Source organism: Opisthorchis viverrini (assembly GCF_000715545.1).
Source record: "Opisthorchis viverrini unplaced genomic scaffold opera_v5_66, whole genome shotgun sequence".
NCBI classification, from domain to species: domain Eukaryota; kingdom Metazoa; phylum Platyhelminthes; class Trematoda; order Opisthorchiida; family Opisthorchiidae; genus Opisthorchis; species Opisthorchis viverrini.
Genome location: NW_008751723.1, coordinates 1,154,897 through 1,175,181, shown reverse-complemented (window position 1 = coordinate 1,175,181; position 20,285 = coordinate 1,154,897). Strand labels below are relative to the sequence as shown.

At 44.9% G+C, this 20,285-nt stretch overlaps 2 protein-coding genes across 2 annotated transcripts in view; one reads left to right on the top strand and one right to left on the bottom strand.

Annotated features, from left to right (window-relative positions):
- Positions 1–7,383: 7,383 nt before the first annotated feature.
- Positions 7,384–20,285, bottom strand: part of T265_04201 (hypothetical protein) — a gene marked incomplete at both ends in the record, with an annotated part of 53,070 nt that continues 40,168 nt past the window's right edge. Inside the window, 4 exons of the mRNA XM_009168883.1 lie at positions 7,384–7,906; positions 9,666–9,922; positions 10,178–10,410; positions 15,210–15,310. Of these exons, the coding sequence (XP_009167147.1) occupies positions 7,889–7,906; positions 9,666–9,922; positions 10,178–10,410; positions 15,210–15,310 (609 nt within the window). The remainder of the gene's footprint in view (positions 7,907–9,665; positions 9,923–10,177; positions 10,411–15,209; positions 15,311–20,285) is intronic.
- T265_04202 (hypothetical protein) overlaps positions 16,662–20,285 on the top strand; it is a gene marked incomplete at both ends in the record, with an annotated part of 23,667 nt that continues 20,043 nt past the window's right edge. The window contains one exon of the mRNA XM_009168884.1: positions 16,662–16,804. Within this exon, the coding sequence (XP_009167148.1) occupies positions 16,662–16,804 (143 nt within the window). The remainder of the gene's footprint in view (positions 16,805–20,285) is intronic.

The following is a 20,285-nucleotide window of genomic DNA, read 5'->3' as shown; positions in this document are numbered from 1 at the left end:
CTACCCTATTTGCGTCTATCTGAGAGAAAAATACCGTCTCAGGCAACTGGGATAGTCGATAATGGTTCCGATTTTCGAAAAGGATGCTCGCAGTCAATGTAAATCACAGAGGTGTCAGGTTGACCCCCGTTATAACAAGACTGGCGGCATCACTGATTCTGCGTGTTTTTACGGTGGCAGGCGAAACCTTGATCCATGGGTATCAACCGGGGTTTCAACTGGGTACGTCGAACACATCATACTCCGCCATACGTACAGACGACCCACAGTCTTGGGGCTCGTTGTTTTCAAAGATACTTTCGGTTCTGTCGGTCAGTTGCTGCTGCTAACTGTAATTACACAACAATTGATTCCGCAGGAGTTTGTGAACACATTCTGATTCGTATATTCACATATTCCAGTGTCTGAGTGTACGATGTGCTGTCTAAAAGCTTCCCTACGAAAAGTGGTGTTCGGAAATCATGCCCACTCTTCATTCTTGTTCAACATTGTTATCGGTTAAATACTAAATATCCGTGTTTAACAGTGACGTCTTGCTGTTGATAATGATGATGACTGAGGTGAACGCTGGAGGTTTTCAAACACTCTTCATTCTTGTTCAACATTGTTATCGGTTAAATACTAAATATCCGTGTTTAACAGTGACGTCTTGCTGTTGATAATGATGATGACTGAGGTGAACGCTGGAAGGTTTTCAAAACCCCTGTGTTCAAATCACTACTGTTAAGAACCTTACCGATCTGGAGTACGCAGAAGACTATGTCCAAGCATAAGCTCTGTTCAACAGACTGACTACCGTCGTATCATCTTTCGACAGGTGCTAAGTCATGCTTCAGGACAATCATTTCCTGAAAACGCGCGTTGCAATCCAAGGAATTATGTCTGATGAAGTCAGTGCATGAATTCCAGAGGTCTCTGCAGACAGATGACCTGGGGCGTCCTCAGGTGTTTCATTGTCGATGTGTCAGAAGCGTTGGCGGTTTTGGATTGTGCCAACGGATTCATGATGAAGTAATTAGAAAACAGGGTTGGGGGCGAGACGGCCCAAGTGATTAGAGCGCGAATTTACTGACCGGAAGATACGTGTTTCGAACCCCACCTCCGCCTCTCGACTTCCCCTGTCTAGGCTTGGGCAACCTGGCAATATCCAAGCCCTCGTGCTTCTCCAACTGGCACGGCAGCTAGGCACCGGAAGGGTGCTACAACTGAACGCAATAAGAAAACAGATATTTGACTGTGCAGCAGGTACATGGGTCGCGGAAGACATCTAGCAACATCAACTGTGGTAGCTTGGCCATGTAATGCGCATGTGAAACTTCGCCTACCGAGAAGGGTGTTCTTGGCTGATTTTGAATGGCCCGAGTATGAGGCAGACGATGTGTGACTTGACAGAAGGGTGTGAAAGAGATTGTGAGCACTTAGGGTGCTAGTACATTTTGGCTTCCAGGATGGCATCTCCCTGATAACCCTACCCCTTCTCGGCTGGAGACTTTTCGGGAAATGGCGGCTGATGAATGAGAATGTCGTTCGTGCTGCTAGTTTCTCTCCAGATTGTCTGACTGAGCACTTGGCGGTGTAGGTGCCTCAGAATGCATGCGATAGACTAGCACGAAGTCCACCTTTCACCTATTCTGTTTTCACTTCAAGACGTCAGGTGTAATTCAATAGTTTTGGTTGTACGGAGGTAAAGCTTCATTGTCAACTTCTGTGTTGGTCTATCCTTTGATGATGGTGATTCATTCTCGAGTAAGCTAATCCGAAGCGCCCTGTCTGAGTCCTTAATTTACTCTGGTTTGCTCGCGAACGACCAGTCAGTTTCGTCGTATTTTTGCTATACTTAGAAAGCTTACTAATTCCACCTGCATTACATGTGCCGCTGTTCACTCTGTTACATGTCAAAGTTATCTGGTTGTGCCAAAATCGGATAAAGAAAACTCACGAAAAAATCACTCGTCAGCTTTTATTTAAGTAAATAGGAAGTGTGCAGTACGTCTCTACAACTGTATTCCAGTTCATTTTGTATATGCGCACAAGACCTATAAATTGCAATGCAGACGGTCTGCTTCTTTCGTTACCATTTCAGTTGTGGTCTCTCCGACATATGTGTGATTCGTTCATTCTTTTTAGTGCAGTTTCTTCGGTCCGTGTAATTGGCATTGGGATGACGATCGAGAAGCTCTATCTGGTATTGTGTTTTCGTTTGATTGTCAGAATGTTCACCAGGACCTCGCCACCTTCTTTGAATAGTGCGAGGTATCATAGACCATCCGCTCTAGGTGTTTTGTCAGTTCACCAGGACCTCGCCACCTTCTTTGAACACCTAGACCATCCGCTCTAGGTGTTTTGTCGCGCCTGAGGATTGATGTGTCAAGCTGGATTTCAGTTGCTGATGGTGGGTTGATGTCAATGTTCCATTTGGGCCCCCTTGATTATTTTAGTGGTTGTGTTGAAAGGGACCAGGTGAGCTGTTCTTTGAAGTACTCAGCCCACTGCTCAAGGCGTCAGTTGAGGAAGTGAATTGCTGTTCCGTCTTTTTTGCATATTGTCTCACTGACACCTGCTTTCTTTTGGCCCTTTGATTGGGCGCGGCGATTGCCTGCAGCGAAATCTTCTCCATCTTCTGAAACTTCGAAATCCACCAGCGTTTTCTGTCATTCTTTAAGCTGCTGATTATCCGGCGCTAGAGATCTGCGTGCGCCATCACAGTCGCTCGTTGCTGGTATGGCCTTTTTGACAGCAATAAGGTCTGCTGATCTCGAAGACATCCGGTGTCCATTAAGTCGAGTCAGATGGGTTAGACACAGTTCTGAAAGCTGACAGCATGCTACTTTAACTCGTCTCCATTCATCCTCCAAGCAATCTTCGTCGTCTACATGACTGTGCGTTTCCCGTAGCTTTCGAGCCAGATCAGCTCGATACCCTTCAGCTACTGAAGCTTGTCGAAGTTGATGAACGGAGCTGCTTTCTTTCGGCACGCTTGGTGCTGGCGGAAAGCGAAGTGCTAAGCGGGCCCGACGACGAACTGACGCCCCTGAGTGTAGTTGCCTTTGTTCCAAGCTTAGAAAGTCCTTATCTGTTTCCTGTGAAAGTTTAGGTTGGGACGCGTAAAACCACTTTCGGAGTGGGCGACAATCCAAACTCGAATACATCACCTCTCCAGATTTTGTAAGTAGTCACTTGAGGAGTGAAAAATATTAATCGCTAACAGTATCTCGCGCTAGTTTCAATCGGTGTCTAGTTCTATTATCTAAGGTTAGTTTTACTGTGAAAAATAAAAGCATACTAACTGTGTTTATGTTCGTATAGCCGCTGGTGTTCTCAAAAGTCCTAATTAGGCGAACGAGCGATCTCGGTATATTTCGGCGAGGCTCCACATATCCCAACATCCCCGGTGTCATTCATTACCAAGACTACGCTGTTTACGCTAAAGTATCATGCAGAAATGTTGGTATCCTAGGATTATAGACCCTCATCACAGAATCCAACGAGAATGACAGAAGTCAGTTGAGCAAAACTTTGTTCGGGTGAAGAGTTTTGACATCTTTTTCTTATGCTCGGACATTCATAGAGAAAGGTACGAAATCAATAAAATGAAAGATATTTCCATTCAGAATAAACTCAATAGTCCATTCCCAACTCATGGTAGAGGAAAGCGATTCTGGTCTTCGGGATTAATACGTTCACTTCGTCTGTCGCAGCTAACGTGACTTCCGAGATACGTATAGCGTTCCGCAACTTTCAGTGTCACTCCTTAAATTTTTAGGTCCATGTTCAAAGACTATACATACTGCGGCATGGCTTCACACTTTGTGAGCACAGAGCACATGCTGAACGACTGGATCACGTGGATCAGCTTTTCTAGTAACACTTGCGCTTCCTACACTTCCACAAACAAGAACAATGTCGTCTGCATATTCCAGGTTGACAAGGTTCTTACTCGGAGAGATCCAAACACCGGAGTTTCGGAAACTTCGCCGTAGTATTTCATTAACGAGGAAATCAGACAGAAATGGAGAGCGTCGACGCCCTTGTCGGACACCACTGCTTGTAAGAAAGCTTTTGGAGAGTTACCATACACTCTCACACGCCTAAAAGCCTGTGAATACAAACGGTGCAAGGTGTTCACAAACTTCTGGGGCATATCCTGTTGCGCAAGTGTGTTGAACAAAACCGACCAGCCAACAGAATCGAATGCATTCTTGAAGTCAAGGAATAGCATGCCGCGCTGTCTCTCACTGGTCGGGACTCTGTTTGCTGTTCTCGGGTCTCGTCTTCACGCGCCTGTATAAGATTACGTAAAATAAGCGATGCAAAGAGATTGTTTACAACGCGGTTAAGGCTGATTCCCCTGCGAATATTACATTACCGCGGGTGCCATTTTTGAAAACGAGCACTACTCTCAAATAACCTGTTAGTTGGAACGGCCTCCTTCGCCCAGATAGAGGGAAATAAGTTAGATATGCGCTTAACATTTCATCTCCATTTTTTATCAGAGCGAGCGGGAGTTCGCCGGGACCAGAACCTCGGTGACACTTGAGGGATAAAAGCAATTCGCGGATTTCCAAGATAGTTGAAAGTTCCAAGTCCAGTGTGTCGGACTGCGTCGCGGGTCAGGAATCCGGCTGAGCAAATGCAGGTGGATAGTTGAATTGTTGAGTATTCAGCCCGAAAATCCAGACGTCCTCGTTTTTGAAAAGTGGGCGATTCGTTTGCTCAGTAGTTGCTTTCCCACAGGAGGCGTCTTTAGGCCCACTGCGAGTATCAGCATATTCCCAGAGGTCGTCGTCTCTTGCAGGTTTTCGGCTTTCCGGACCCACCAAACATGTCGATCCACACAGATTTTCTTCGTTCGTCGAGTTGTATTGCACTCTCGACCGAGTGGAATGCGTGTCCAACCTTCCAGTGCTTTTCGGATGTTGCTCGCGTTTCACTGCCTATATTTATTTCGTTGCACCGTTCAACAAGCGGAGCACCCAGCATCCTGAAAGGCTGAGGATAGTGCCTTCCAGTAAGTCAACATTAGAAGACTTATTGTCTGAGGGGTCTTCAGTTGGTGGTTCTGATGGGCTTACTTCACACCAGGGTCCGAGAGCTTCTCAATGACACGGCAAAGTGTGTGCAAGCTCCTGGAAAGCGCAACCGGAAGCAGCAACGAGCAAGCGCGTGATCCGACTCCACACAATTGTCCCAGAACAAGCGACTATCAGTAATTGACCCACATCACCAGCAGCTAATGGCCGTGTGGCCTGGTCGTGGTTGGAGGTTGGATCGCATGTAGACAGCACCATGCGACCAAACGGGTTCAGTGGTTTCGGATGTTAATCTTGCATAAGAACGGTCTGTGGTCAGGACATGACAGTAGCAGCCGTTACCCATTGTCACTTGTCGATTCCAGCCAAGACTACAACTCAACTGAGACCCTACCTACCTGCGCATCCGTATCTCCAGCACCAGAAATAAAGGTGATTTTAGTCCAGCGCGACAGGGCGCTGAAAAGTCCGCCTCTATGAGCAGAAGTTTTTTGAGACGCAAAGAGATGCGATAAAACAGGCGGCAATTTTGGGCGCTACCAACGGTCAATCATCCAACCAGAGTTCCTTCACATCCCGGCGGCTCAGAGCAATTCCAATCTTGGCAGGACAAACAGCAGCGGCTTCTGGGTCACCAGAGGTGCGAAACCAGAAGCGATCGGGATCCAGTGGAGAGGTCAGTTCAACAATCGTACTTGGTTCTTGATCTTCGTTTCAGAGAGACAGAGAGAGAGAGAGAGTTCAGCGTACGTGCAATAGAAGTCTGATATCCAGCTTGTTTCAAGGTACGAACGTCAAAGGTTGTCAGATGAGCTGGGCTTCAAGGTTTGAAGTGTCTGCGACCAATCTAACCGTAGTTATTGCAGCCAGCGGCAATGAACAGTCCCTAAGAATCGGGCTAGAGACGTCGCTAGCAGCGGGATGAAGGAGAGGATAACGAATATGTGGAAAAGAAAGGCATCAGCAGTAGCTTGCTTCCATTCACCCACCCAGCTTTATGCAGCAAGGCGGATTTGGCATGGAAGATGTGTGTACATGGGCTGGGATACTGCCAGTCAGTACGCCCACGCCTGGACAGGAGGTCGAGTAGCGTTCGCAACCAAAGCCTTTGGCTCAAAAGCCCAACCACAGGCAACGTTGATTGGCGTAAAACCGCCACGGCAGCCTACATTTCACTGTGCAAGTCGCCGCATATGCCCCAACCGCAACCTGGAGGACTAAGAGACCGCCATTCATTGAACAACCTCTGTAGGAGAGGCTCCATAAATGTCATATGTACACTTCCCAGTACGACACAATGGGTTACGGGGGTGCAAAAACTGCCACACCCCAGCAAGGTTCAGCCTCTTTGTGACGGCTGATGCAGTGGTGACTCAGATAGATGTCTTCGAGGGTGATTGCTTAGATGCCGGAGTACAGTTCCCCCAGCTACGACTGTTGATGCCACTAACGTGTTTGCTTTACCGGATGTCCCCATGCGGGGAGAAACTGGTTCTCAATGTTTCCATATTTTGTTGTCAAATTATAGACTGATTTTAATTATTCAGTCCCACTTGTCACAGACCTGGGACAAAAGAGGTCTGTGAAATAAGTGGACAACCGTGATGCAAATTATGTGGCCCAAATTTCGGTTGTGGAGCATCACTAGCGTGTATTCGGGGGATAGGTTGATTATTCTGAAAGCCAGATCAACGGCTAGCTCGGTGTTTCCACAAGACCAAATTACCGATGGTCAAATGCAACGTCCTTGTAAATGCTTGGAACAAGAGAAAGCAAAACGGATCCGAAAAGCGGTATAGATCACATCGCTGCATGGCACACTCTACTCAAAAATTTGAACTAATGAAAACACGGGTCCGTATAATCAGCAACACGCTAATAGCGACAGGCATCACTACGATGTAGCGTACTGTTAAACACTGTTTGGCCGCGCGGTGAAGCAAAACATACCACAGGTGTTTACCACTTAGTTAACCTCATTCGCTAGGCACGAACAGACTCCCTGGCTAATGAGACTCCATTAGGCTACGATTTAGCCGTAGCGCAATACCATTCAGTGCGCCACATATCATACACAAATCAATGACTACGGCTTGTTCAAAGTCTGAGTAACATATTCGTAAGAATCCTTCTAGTACATGGGATCATACACTGCTCACTTTGGAGTGTCAGATGTAGAACAATGAGGTAGTGATCTCATTCAACCACTGCTCGAAACACGGTTGAAGCATGACGATGTTACCGGACGATAGTGTACAGAATTCACCTTCGTAACCCTTTTCATTTGCTTGCATTAGGCTTTAGATAACGAATTGCCTGCCCGAAGCATCGATGCAATTCAAAAGAACAGTACATCTGGTTAGTTTCTGGAAGCCCAGATAGATCATTTATGAGCAAAATAACAATTATATTTTGGAAAGTTTATTGCCACAAGTTCCATCGCGGAATGAACGAAAAGTAATCATACTGAGTATTTTTGTGGTATTCTTGATGCCAATTGCGCATGAATGGGCCGATAAAAATAAAATGTTGAAAATCATTGACTAATTAGCAGGTTCATGTATGAGATAAACCACTGCCTAAAATCCGGTGCTGGTACAAAAAGAGGTGAGATTGTCACTGAGGACTCAAATCAGAATCCACTGACTGGTGAAAGACAAGTGGCAGATATACAGAAAACGGCGGGAAAGGCGAACAAGGATGTGCCGACAACCGCGACTGATAAGTAGTGTGACGTTTGACATTAGAAATCAATGAAGAGGTGAAAAAAACAGATCAAATAAAGATGTCGCATTGGTATAAGATGGGCAAAAGGAACTGCATATGTAAAGAGATTGAACGAGCCAACAATATCCGTATCAAGAGACACTCTGGTCCTAAAAAAAGACAAGAAAAGTGTCATTAGTTCTACTGTAAAGACTCAGCAAAACTAGCAAAGACATAAGCAATGGTAGCCCCTTCTTCGCAACGAAAAGATGAGAACTGAATATCTCAATGAATGGAACCATACATAAAGTGAACGATTTTTCTTGATCGCGGAAATATCCAAAGTGTTGATTTCAGTAAAGGATCGGACGAAAATCCGAACTGAAAATGAAGATGCGACTGATTTGAAGATAACGCCCAGAACAAATTATTACTTACGTGAAGATAACATTCCGGGTCGCGAACACGAATTACTTCTTAGACTGCATGACATCTAAGGTCGGTGGGAAACTAAAAAACGGTATTTGAGAAGCCAAATGACACAGGGGCGTATTTGAACTACTCGTTTGCTTCATCAATGTTTAGCCGAGTAAGGGCCCTGTTAACAGAAGAGGTTGACCGGACAGCGACCCGAATTGAAGTGAAGGTAATGGATATCCAGCTAGCCTGCGAAGAGATTTGATGCCCGTGGCGAAATCCAACAGGGTATGGATCGAGACTGCTGTAAATCCACACAAACCAAGAAAATCGGAATTCATTCAAAGGATTTTAAACACGACCAACAAAACAGTAGCTTCGCCGAAGGGAAACATCCTGTGCTCTGCACTGGTGCAATTGAAGAATCACCTCGGCATAGAACTGGCAGCCGTGTTAAGAACGGTTTAAGATCAGCTGAGCTAACAAGTGATGGTGTGCGGTTATCAGAAAGGGGGGTCATTACCAGAAGCAGCTTAGATCTGAAGTGCACTTTATCTGACCCGCCCCACCCCCCACAGCTTAATTGTCGCATCCCACAGATCAATGAAATCTGCCACTGGCACCCGAAGTGAATCATCAGTTGAAACATCTTGAATCGGAAGATTAAGGAACAAAACCCGATCAAAAATAATTTGAAATTATATAGTCGTAATACACTACTGATAAAGGTCCTGGAAACTCTTCGACAGCCCACGGGCTCATCAGGTAGGCACAGTCTCCAAGTGTTCGTCAGCATTATGCTCTATTTGAAACCAGATTGGTCAGATTTCGACAAAATACACTCATTTTCATATCAATTTAGTTTTGACGGGAGACTCACCTAGAACCCAGCTGAATCTCTCGTTTACGATGTTCTTAGGCAGGACGCCTCATGTTTCAATCGGTCCGATCTGAAACTCCTCCAACCCATCAATGCAAGATTCCGGGCAACCACACTAACCAATAACACCCTGTAATTGACAGACAACACTGATCTAGTGTGCTAATCTGAAAAGGTCTTACTTAATGGTTTTCTGTCTGCCTTAAAACCTGACCAACTTCGTGACCTGCCCACCTGGCCTGTATCTGTATCAAAAGCAAAGCGTTGGACAGTTAAAAAAACTATCACTTGTTTGCGAAGCCCTTCCGAAAGAATTACCAAAACCTTGGTGAAGACTTGCATGGATCAGTCACAATTGCAGTCCACATTGTGTACCATGGAAAATTTCGGCCTCCGACAGTATGATGAACGGAACACCAATTCAGGTTTAAAAAGCTGCTCTCTAAAAATATTACCCAGTTTGTAAGAGCGTTTATGCACAAATAGAAGTGTTCCGAATGGTACACTAGGGTTCGCGCTTGTCTGTAGAAAGTAACATGTAAAAAAGGTGTCGGCTTTCATTGTTGCGTTGGCAAGAGGCAGGTGCTAACTGACATACCAAGCGCCCAGAATGACAGATTTTACTATGATACATTTTGTAGTGCCCCTTTTGGATATTTTAGAAAACTACGATTATCCAAATGTGTCGGAAGGAAAAAATCTGAAACATACAAGAATCCTCTCACTAAACTTACTTCCACTTCAGCCTCGTCTCGATAGTTGTGTTTCCTAAGTTGGCTCAGCTGATATCGTTCATCTTCCAGTGCCTTCTCCAGCTTCAACACTCGGACTTGCGATTCCACCTGCATGCGCTTTGCCTGGGTAAGGGTTAAACCGCTAAAATCTAGTTCTGCAACGGAAAAGGACGGAAGCAACCGTATAGTTGCACTGGTTAGCAGGCAGCCAGGAACTATGAAATGTCGAGGCAATCCAATGAGGAAAACCCTGAAGGATAATCAGATGGATTGCTCCAAGTCAAATCAGACTTCCTCAAGGGGACAGCGAAACCAACACAAACAAGGAAATGGATTTCGGCAGCCAGCTGAGACATACATAGGACGGAAAATAACATGACTTCAACAGTAAGGAAATGTACGTTACTTACCAATGGCTTCATGCGTTTCGATAGCCGACTTTACACTGCCAACCAGGTCTCCAGTCATTTGCGACACTAAACGGACAGCTGCTTGCAATTCGCTCAAGTGTAACGAATCGGGAGGTAGTTTGACTCGGCTTGCAACGAACAGCTGGGTCGTACTGGCTGACACTTCCTGGGCAACAACCAAGAGACGCTCAAACACATGTTCACGATTCGATACAAGTTGGTCTGAAACTTCACTGAAAACGAGAGAAACCGATGTTAGAACGAAAGACATGTGTCACTGGACAGTTGAATCAAGGTTCAATTTACAAACCACAGTAGCTGATCAAATTTGGAGGGAGACTGCATGCAAACGAGAGTTTATACAGAATCCCGTTGAAAGTTGACCATTCACAGTAACCTCCCTCCTAGGTTCGAAGTTGTAGAACGAATACTTTTGTCTGCAGTTCTTACGAATTGGGTCTAAAAACAATTACTAAAAGACAAGGAGCCACAACACAAAAGTAAAACCTAGTTTTTGTGGCCACAGATTGAGCGCATTCGATTGGTTTCCAAAATAACCGAAGAAGACACTTGAAACACGCAGTGTAACTGGCCAAGAGTTATCCTGGTATCTTCAAAAATCGACAGCTCGTCAGCATCGGTCGTCGCGCACCAGGCAATTAAACAATGAAGTTACACTGGTTGAGAATGGACAGGACATCAGCCATAACTATCCTGGGCGCTCACAAAACCGCGATTGTGTGAGACGGTAAAAACACCTCGAAGGTGTATTTCAAAAAAGTTGCAAGCACCAAAAATACGGGGGAAATACACTGCACAAGCAATGCTACGATCATCGGCAGCCAAGAACTAAACATCTATTCCCCTGAAATAACATGGGGGAAAACTGAGTGGTGGTCGTTACATTCAAAGCGTTACACGTATACAATTTTTGAATAAATCTGCTGTAAAGCGAAACTGCATCACACTGCTCTACATTTAGAATCGGCAGCAGGCGGGGCGCCCAGAATAACTGAACATCACGTTCAATGGACGGATGTATGGCGAGCCGGCCACGGACCAGAAGGCATGCATCAGCTGGCCAGAATTTGAGTGAGGCAAAATCCAGAATCTTCAGATCGGCGTTTCTCATCTCGTCACCAAGATTCTAGAGGGACCTAGTGGATAATTCTGTAAGCGTTTTATAAATACAGCTGTAATAACTCTTTAGCCCGATAAAAGACTGTCTCAAATGACCATATCTTTCCATGTAACATGGTGATTGACGGAGTGAACCAAGGGTCCACTAGGAACTGAGGAACCAAAACAGAATCCTAGGAATCATGAGACCGTCAACAACCTCCAGCGTGTCTACCACTCAGTCGGCACTAGCCAGGGAGAGTCATTATCTTAGGTCGTAACAAAACAGATTTTTTAAACTTGCTACAAAATTTCATTGTATAGACATCACCTGAGATGTCACGTCAGTCCCCCTGATAAACAGAGTAAACAACCTAAAAAGTGGTCAGTTGCCTGAAGAGGGAAAAATCGGCGCTCTAATAGGGTGGAAATCAGTCTTGCCTCTCCTAACAGTGACCCTAGGGAGGTACCCGTTGCTGATGTTCCTGGAATATGTCAGATTCACATCACAACCTTCACCGATATACAGTGGTCCCCCTGGGAGTATATCTCTGTGCAGGGGAAACGAATTTCCTTATTCCGTAACGACGGGTGCTTTGGAAGTTTTCACGGGCCAGTAAGCCTTTATCGACGATGGTAAATTCGGCGATATAGCTGTAAACTGACAGGCCCTTAAAACAGGGCTTTAGGAAAGATTAAATTGGCGGTGAGCTAACGAAAACTAACTTGGCCGCAAGCCAATAGTAGAGAAATCACTACCGTTAGTCTGAGGCCTAAGGGTTACTAACACATTGTGTGCCAGCCGAAGTTAAACTACATAACGGCGACATGATTGCAGGAAAGGTAGAGCTGAGTGATTGGCATAGCATACCACGTCTCTCATCCAGACGTTGCAGTCACACGCAGCAGGCCAGGTAAGAGGAAGCTTGATGGAGGTGGCGAGCATACAAAGGCGGAATTATTAACTATTAGCAGGGTTTATCCAGTTTGTTGGGTTCAGTCGCCAAAACTCAATGTGTTAAGTCGATGAGTTCAAGCTCGACGACAGTTAAATAGTGACCATGCCAGAATGAACAGCAGATAGTGAGGTCACACAATATCGGCAACTGGGTCGCCGCTACAATGAGGGCTGCGTTTGCTGGTGACTGATGCGGAATACAAAATTGCTGATCAGGTCAGTACAACATGACAAGTTACTAAAACGAATAATCTGCGCGGTTTAGGCTTTTGTGACAGAAATATTTGGCAAGTGGGTACCAAACATACACAAAGTTTTTACTCAACTGGAAAAAATTTTGGAGCCGATTGAGAAGTCATCGTTTCAAAAGGACTCGGTAAACAATCAGTAGTTTTTAACCGGACAACGTTTCGCTTTTGACACAAAATCTTCAATCAGGCCAAGTGAGCAGGTCACCAAACTGGCCAGGTTATAAGGCAGACGGAGAACCAGTCAATAAGTCCTCTTCCGATTATCACAATAGATCAGTGTTGAGTGTCAATTTACGGCTCTTGTCGGTTAGTGTGATTGTCAAAATCTTGCATTGATGGGTTGGAGGAGTTGCAAATTAGCTTGGATAGGCTCTTGTTCCTCAGTCTTCGCAATACTGGCGAATACCGACTTCGTATGGGCATACGAGCAGTTCAAAACTGCCAGTACCCACAGAAGTGAGACAAGGTTCGTGAGTTTAACGAATGGATGAACTGAGTCCACAAATCAAATTTGGCGTGGAGAGCCAACCTCGGGTACACTGGCCTTTTTAGACTGGATGATACATAAGGTCGGGGGAAACTAAAGACCATAGTGTACGAGAAGCCAACCGACACTGGAGCGCACCTGAACTACTCTCCTGCCCATCCGAGGTCGGTATTCACCAGTATTCCCTCACTAATGTTCAGGCGTATAAGGGCGTTGTGCACAGAAGAAGCTGATCGGACAGCGCCCCAAATTGAAGTAAAGAACAAACTTCAGGGTAGGTTGATTAGACGTCATTTACGAAGGGTGTTGGTACCTGTAGTGCAACCCATCAGGGAATGAATCGGGACCACTGTTAGTCCACATAAGCCAGGGACGTTGGAGGTCATTCGAAGGATTCTAGACAAGACTAACATAACAGTAGCTTTCTAGAGGGGAAATACTCTGTGCTCTGCACTTGTGCAATTGAAGGGTCACCTCCCGGCAAACAGAACCAGGGAGTGTGTCTACAAAATTAAATGTAACGACTGCACAAAGGGCTACACATGACAAACGGCCGGGGAACTTCACATCAGAATCGGAGAGTATCGGAAAAAATAAACAGGCCGTCGAGAAACGCGGATGAATATGAAGTGTTACTGAAAGACTCGGTAATTGCAGAACACGCACTGGACAAGGGACACTAAATAGATTCAGAAAATGTTGAGGACTACGGCGAGGACTACGGTGCACGTCATAGAGACTGATAACCGAGGCGGTAGAAATGTCAAACATCCCCAGTGTTTGCAGAATAGAAGGCGTGGAACTGGCAAGCGTGTGGAGAACAGTCTTGGATCAGTCGAGCTAATACGTGGTGGTGTGCGATTATTAGGAGGAATAACCATCAGCTGAATTCCACTTAACCTTACCCACCTGCTTCCAACCAAATTGTCGCAACACTCACAAGCCCACGAAGATCAGCAAAACTCTACCGGTGGCAGCCGCGCTGAATCATCAATGGAAGCATCCCGAAGTGGAAGATTGAGAAACAAGAGCCGATCGGAAGTAATTTGAAACTCCTCCAACCCATTAACGCAAGATTTTGACAACCACACTAACCGACAAGAGCCGTAAATTGACACTCAACACTGAGCTAGTGTGATAATCAGAAGAGGACTTACTGATTGGTTCTCCGTTTGCCTTATAACCTGGCCAATTTGATGACCTGTTCGCTTATCCTGATGAAGCTCTTATGTCAAAAGCGAAATTTTGTCAAATTGAAAAACTACCGATTGCTCACCAAGCCCTTCTGAAACGACGCACAGTTTGTAAGTTGGGTGAGATGTGGCGTATTTTTGAGGCCGCTGAAAAAGCCCAGTGTACAGCTGACTCCGCTTTCGGGCAAGATGATGACAAAAGGATAAAGGTTCAGTATCGCACGTACCTGAGAGACTGAACGATTAAATAATATATCCTCGTTAACTCAGCAATATTTTGACAACACCCTAACCTTCGCTACTTACGGGCTTGCGCAGACGGCTTTATTGCTGTATCTCCCGTTAAACTGCCACTGTCTCGATATCCGTTATGCACCACCTTGGTCGGTTACATAGCTCATATGATTCAGTGCGCCATATTGTGACTGTAGGTATGTCGCCACAATGTTTTTGTTATTGATCGTTCGACTGTATTACGCGCTGCATCACTGCACTGTGGCTGCAGCCACTGGCTGCCCATTAACGAGGCCAATTGAATGCGTACCGAAAACTTTACCTTATCAAGTAAAACTCGCTCACCTGACCGAACCAAGCGACTAATAGCGATAACTATTCCTACTGGATGTGTGCTCGAAGCGTACGTGGCCTGATGATATTTCAGCATGGTCGCCTGACGCTGGAACGACTCCCAGATGCTTGCCGTAGCTGGCGTAGGCTAGTTGACGTCAGCACTAGATATCGATTCCGGTATTGTATTCGATGATAAGTATAGCAAAGTCACCGACTAGAATTTGCGAAGCCAACCATCTGATCTGGCGATCGAATTGATGAGCACGGAAAACCAGATACGTTCGACGAGATTCATCAACTAATGCTGATGACACTCATTTGAGTTTCAATGTGCTCCGTAACGTTCAACAAGATTAAAAAATTAGCGTCTACTGTTCTTTTACGCGCCCCTTCGGCTTCAATAGATCAGGAGCAACTTTTTTAAATGAATCTATCACTCCATGCGAACACTTACACAAGAACATTAGCGCAGGCCCCAACAGATTTCGCTGCTGAGAGAATGCCCTGGGTCCAACGGCCGTGTCGTTTGTAGTTCTGGGAATTCACAGTGTCCTCCTTGAGAACCAGAAAAATGGAAAGGAAAGTGATGATAAAGTTTAGTCGGCAAACGACGAGTGGAAATAAGTACAAGAGATAGAGAGGCAATGAGCAATAGTATAATGTCTACACAGACAGACGCTTCACAAAGGAATGTGCTTCCAACACGAAATTGTGACACGCACTTAGTTCCCAACAAAAGTCGGGTGGATTTGTGGAACTCATAAAACAGCTGAATAACACCGCTTCAAACGCGTGGTCTATGGCATCTTCCATGAATGCAGTGTCAGCTGAAAAAGGTCAATCGACGAACAAGAAAATGCGTCCGAAGCAAACCAGTAACATTCAAGTGGCTTCCTGGTGACATTAGGCCAGTAGCGGTATTGTAGAAAATGCAATCCAGGATACCCATAATTAAGCAGGATCATTGTACTGGATTCAGAGGAAATGCACCAGCACATTAAAGGAATTTGTCATGTGGCTCAAAGTAGGTGGGTTCAACGTTGAGCCGTACGTCTTGCGGAGCTCACAGCGGTCCCCCTTTACTCAGGCACAGTCTGTGAAACACCAAGGTCACTCCTGGTTGTCGATTCTCTTCGCACCCATCTGACGAAGAATATTTAAGTCCTTGACATATACAAGCACAGGCCACTCACTGAGTTTTCTCAGCTGGGATTGAGTACACACAGAACGCACGAAACATCATGTTGCGCACTAGAAGGGGCGTGGTGGCAGTAGAAAGTGAGTGCAAAAGATCAGCACAGTTCAGGGTATCCCATATCCTTGATTGTCTGTCATCAAAAGACTGTGCTCTGTATATAATATAATAAACCGTGCAGAGATTTCTTCCGCACATTCTTCAATGTATTTATGTTTCCTTTCTCCCCGCTCACGGTTTATTATCTGGCCGTTGTCAGTCACGCACAGGTCTGGTCACTATTCCTGACACGTTTCAAAGAGGTAACGGTTCCTATTGACGTGCAGGCCATCCAGAAAATCAAATATCCGAGAGACAGATAGAGAGAGAGAGAGAGAGAGAGAAATGAACTGGCCAGTTAGGCAGCAAGTATCCAAATGATTAATGTTCCGAAGTAGGGCTCAATCGTGACCATCACGTCCGCTATAGCTAACTGAAGTTTATCCATCAGATAAATTGCATACCAACCAAGAAATATCTTCTCATATGAAATTAGGCAATGGACTGTGATAATGGTTTTATGATAATACACAGTAAGCTGCATGATTAAATGTGAGCAACATTCATGTGGCAGGATAGGTAGAGTGATTTGAAAACACAAGGCGGGGTAGCGTTGATATAGTTGCCCTCCCATGTGTGAGTAGTTGTAACGCGGGAGTTATAGCAGGATCAATGTATTCTCAAATGAAGTTTGCACTGCTTTTGAATGACGCTCAGCAGAGAAGCACCACCAAACAGTTTGGTAGGATAGACCGGATCCCATATGTGCACGATGCTGCTCGTCTGATCTACAGCAAGCGACCTAGTCCGAACCGGTGAGTGAATGCATATATTTCGAGCTTGATCAAATTACGTTGACACAGATGATTCTCTGGGGCAAAAATATTGTACTGCGTTTGTGCTGCTCGCTCTTCAACAATTTTTTTCGATTTTGTTTGGCAGGCAATCGATTTCTTGCGTTGCGTTGGAAATGCACAAGTCAAGTAAACAGCCTTTTCAATCACTGGGCAAATTGGTTCCCGTGTTACATAGCTCCAAGAAGGGAGTTGGTGAAGCTGAATTTTTTTAAAAAGGCGGTTTTTCTGCGAAGATGATGAGAACACCTGTCAGATTTGTATTGTGTTGAAAAAAGTTCGCAGACTATCAGTTCGGTGGAACATCCAATTTATAAGCAAAAATTTGGGATTCAGCCCAAGGGGACGAAACGTCAATCTATATTAACACCCTGAAAAATGAGCAGCTTTCTGGTCAGAAACAGATGTTATCTATAATGCGTGAATTTCGCAGTGGTGATTAACCTACTGAAAGTCGTGCGGGGCCATGGAAATTGAAGTATGCTATAAACAACTTTGAGGTTACATTTTATAACCAGTGAGAAGATCTGGGATCATAGATTACACCTGGAAGCTAACTGAACTTGTGACATGAAACAGTGATAAACTATAAGTGCTTCATTTCGCTAATATCGAAGGCGATTCGAACCACATATACGATATGAACACATATTACTTCGTTGAAGTCAACCCTGCTAATATAGAACCAGTAGCGTGCTTTGAGTCAACACCGTCGCTGTCAATCAGCGACCCGTATCTTGAAGATTGATTAGAACATATCTAGTGGTTAGACGGCCCTAGACCCCATCCAAATGCGTAGGATGCGCGGCGACATTCGGTCCCAATGATAATGGAGCAGCTGCCCTTAGTTTTTTTCGCACTGGTCGACAAACCGTGCACGATTATCTCTATGATGAAAGCTACTAATGTACTGAATTTTCACTGGGCATTAGTCAGGTACTTTATCGTAAATACTGATCCTTACATAGGATTTGTTGGTCACCGAACCATTTGTTGGAGATTTATTTGGGTATCGGTACGAATTGAGACGTGTTTTCAAAATCTTGATAGTGCCATGGTTTCCGCTGTCACTGCGTCCAATCACGTGAAGGTAAAGCGGTCAGACAAGTGAAAAACTAAAATCGTCTGCAGTTTTCATAGTTTATATAGTGCAGATGGTTGGTTTGATTTCAAAATTTTCACTTTGTTTTTCCTGAAACCTACCCCTCCATCAAGATCGGGAGACTTTTCATCTAGGGGTTTCATATGTCCAAAAATTTCCCCCAATACATAGCAGATGATTTGGACTACTAGGTGGTATTTATTCTTCCAGAAAAGAACAGTAACTCAATTCAGGCTTGATACAAACCATTTCCACACAGGGTTAATTAAAAAGTAGAGCAGATCGCTTTCCGGTATCTAATGGAAGCTACATAGCTCATAGTATCAGAAGTCTTTGGAGTGAAAGAAAATTTGTCGCATTCTATTTATGCGAGGATAAGGGAAACTGTTGCGCTTATTGATTTGGCTTTTGTAGCTGTTGTATTACTACTGCAACTGCGGATTTCAGTTACTCTCAACAAGAAAAAACGTGCGTCATCACAGTCAGCGAGCATTTCTTCATAATTAAAGTAAAAGAATGCTTTCCAATCTTACTACTCATCTGAGCTCAACACAGCTTGAACAGCACGAACTTACTGACCGGAAGGTCTGTAGTTCGAAACCGACATAGCATATCGACGGCTAATGTATGGGCTTGAACCCTCTTGCTTCCTCCGGGTGGCATGGCACCGAAAGGGTGTTACAGTTGGACCCCATTACGGCGCGTCTGTTGCAAACGTCAATCGATAGCTCCATATCGAGCAGCCCCAGTAACTGGATTCATTCTACATGAAAAAATGCACTTATGTGCTCCATAGATCACAAATCCTAGCATAAATTCATTTTCAGGTCCAATCTGGTCAAATGTGTTTTAGAAAAAATGAAATCGATTGTCTTGCAAAATATTGGTGTTTATTTTCACGACCAGTTTCATAGTGCTTGTGACAGGCTCTCTGCAAACGGAAGCCAAAAACCATTGCGTCATGAGAAACTGAGTTCCAAGAGCCAGAAGATGCAGTACAAACTTCATGGATACAGATTCTTATTGCACTGAATACTGTCCTAACCGGGCTGAAGATAGTCATAGAAAGGTTAGAGAATGTAAACTGGAGTAACTAGGCTCCATCAAAGCCCAAAATGCTGGGAAAATGGACTATCTGGAAGCGCATGATTCAAAAATCTAGGAAGTAGACAACCTATCGACAGATTTTGTATAACTGAGAGAAATACACGACCCACTGCATGGAAAATAAAAGACTAGACGGAGGATGCCGAAAGTAACAGGATGAAACACTTGTAATCCAGTTTTGGCTACTTGGGACTTGAGTGCTACTGAGTTTTTTATCCAATAGAGAGCGCACACAGTTATTTTCCCCTAGGTGATTCTCCCTAGTAGTGATGAGCAATACAAATGCTTCAACTACCTTCCATTATGAACAACTTTTTCCTTCCGGGTCTAATAAAATCATTGCAACGGTGTTCTACTACCCCGTCTTGAAATCCAGCATGATTCACAACTAGCACATCCCATCAAAACCTGGAAACCGACGGTCAAAAAACAATTGCCATCCAACTCGATGTTCAGCATAATTTGTTGTGATGCTTGGTACAGAAAAATATCTTATGGTTCAAAATGTGGGTTTAATAGCAAGATCAAAAGGATGAGTGGCGGTCTATCTGTCACCCATAAAACGTAGTGGTTGCTGGCCTGTGCAGGGAGTTCGGTGCAGTACAGTTCTTTAACCGAAAACCACGAGATTCGATATCTTATGGTTCAAAATGTGGGTTTAATAGGAAGATCAAAAGGATGAGTGGCGGTCTATCTGTCACCCATAAAACGTAGTGGTTGCTGGCCTGTGCAGGGAGTTCGGTGCAGTACAGTTCTTTAACCGAAAACCGTGTACGAGATTCGGTGGTTCCAGCTGCGCCTATTCACTCACCAAACATAAGGAGAATAAGAGGATGAAAGCGAAGTGTTGAAGATGATGATCCAGTTCATGGACCTCAAATAGTTCTGTTTGTCTGACATGGTGGCGAGTGGCAGAGCTACGTAGTGGATGCAATAGCTTTGATGAAAGGGTGCCATCGGCTGCGTTACATAACCGTATCTGTCAGGACGACTTGATTGTCTCATTCCCATCCGGGGAGACGGCAGTTACCAACGTGACTGAGTTAACTGATAAATCCACCCATGCTCTGCTGCCAAGTCAAGGAGCCAAGGCCACCTCTGTGTCGTCTCCATCCGACGAGTGATCTGTGAGGCGTAAGATCCTCTGGCATCAGAACTAAAATAGTCTGACCAGCATAATCCATGAAGTGTGACCAGTTGATCTATCGAGGGCGAGTTAACATCTGTTGGTAA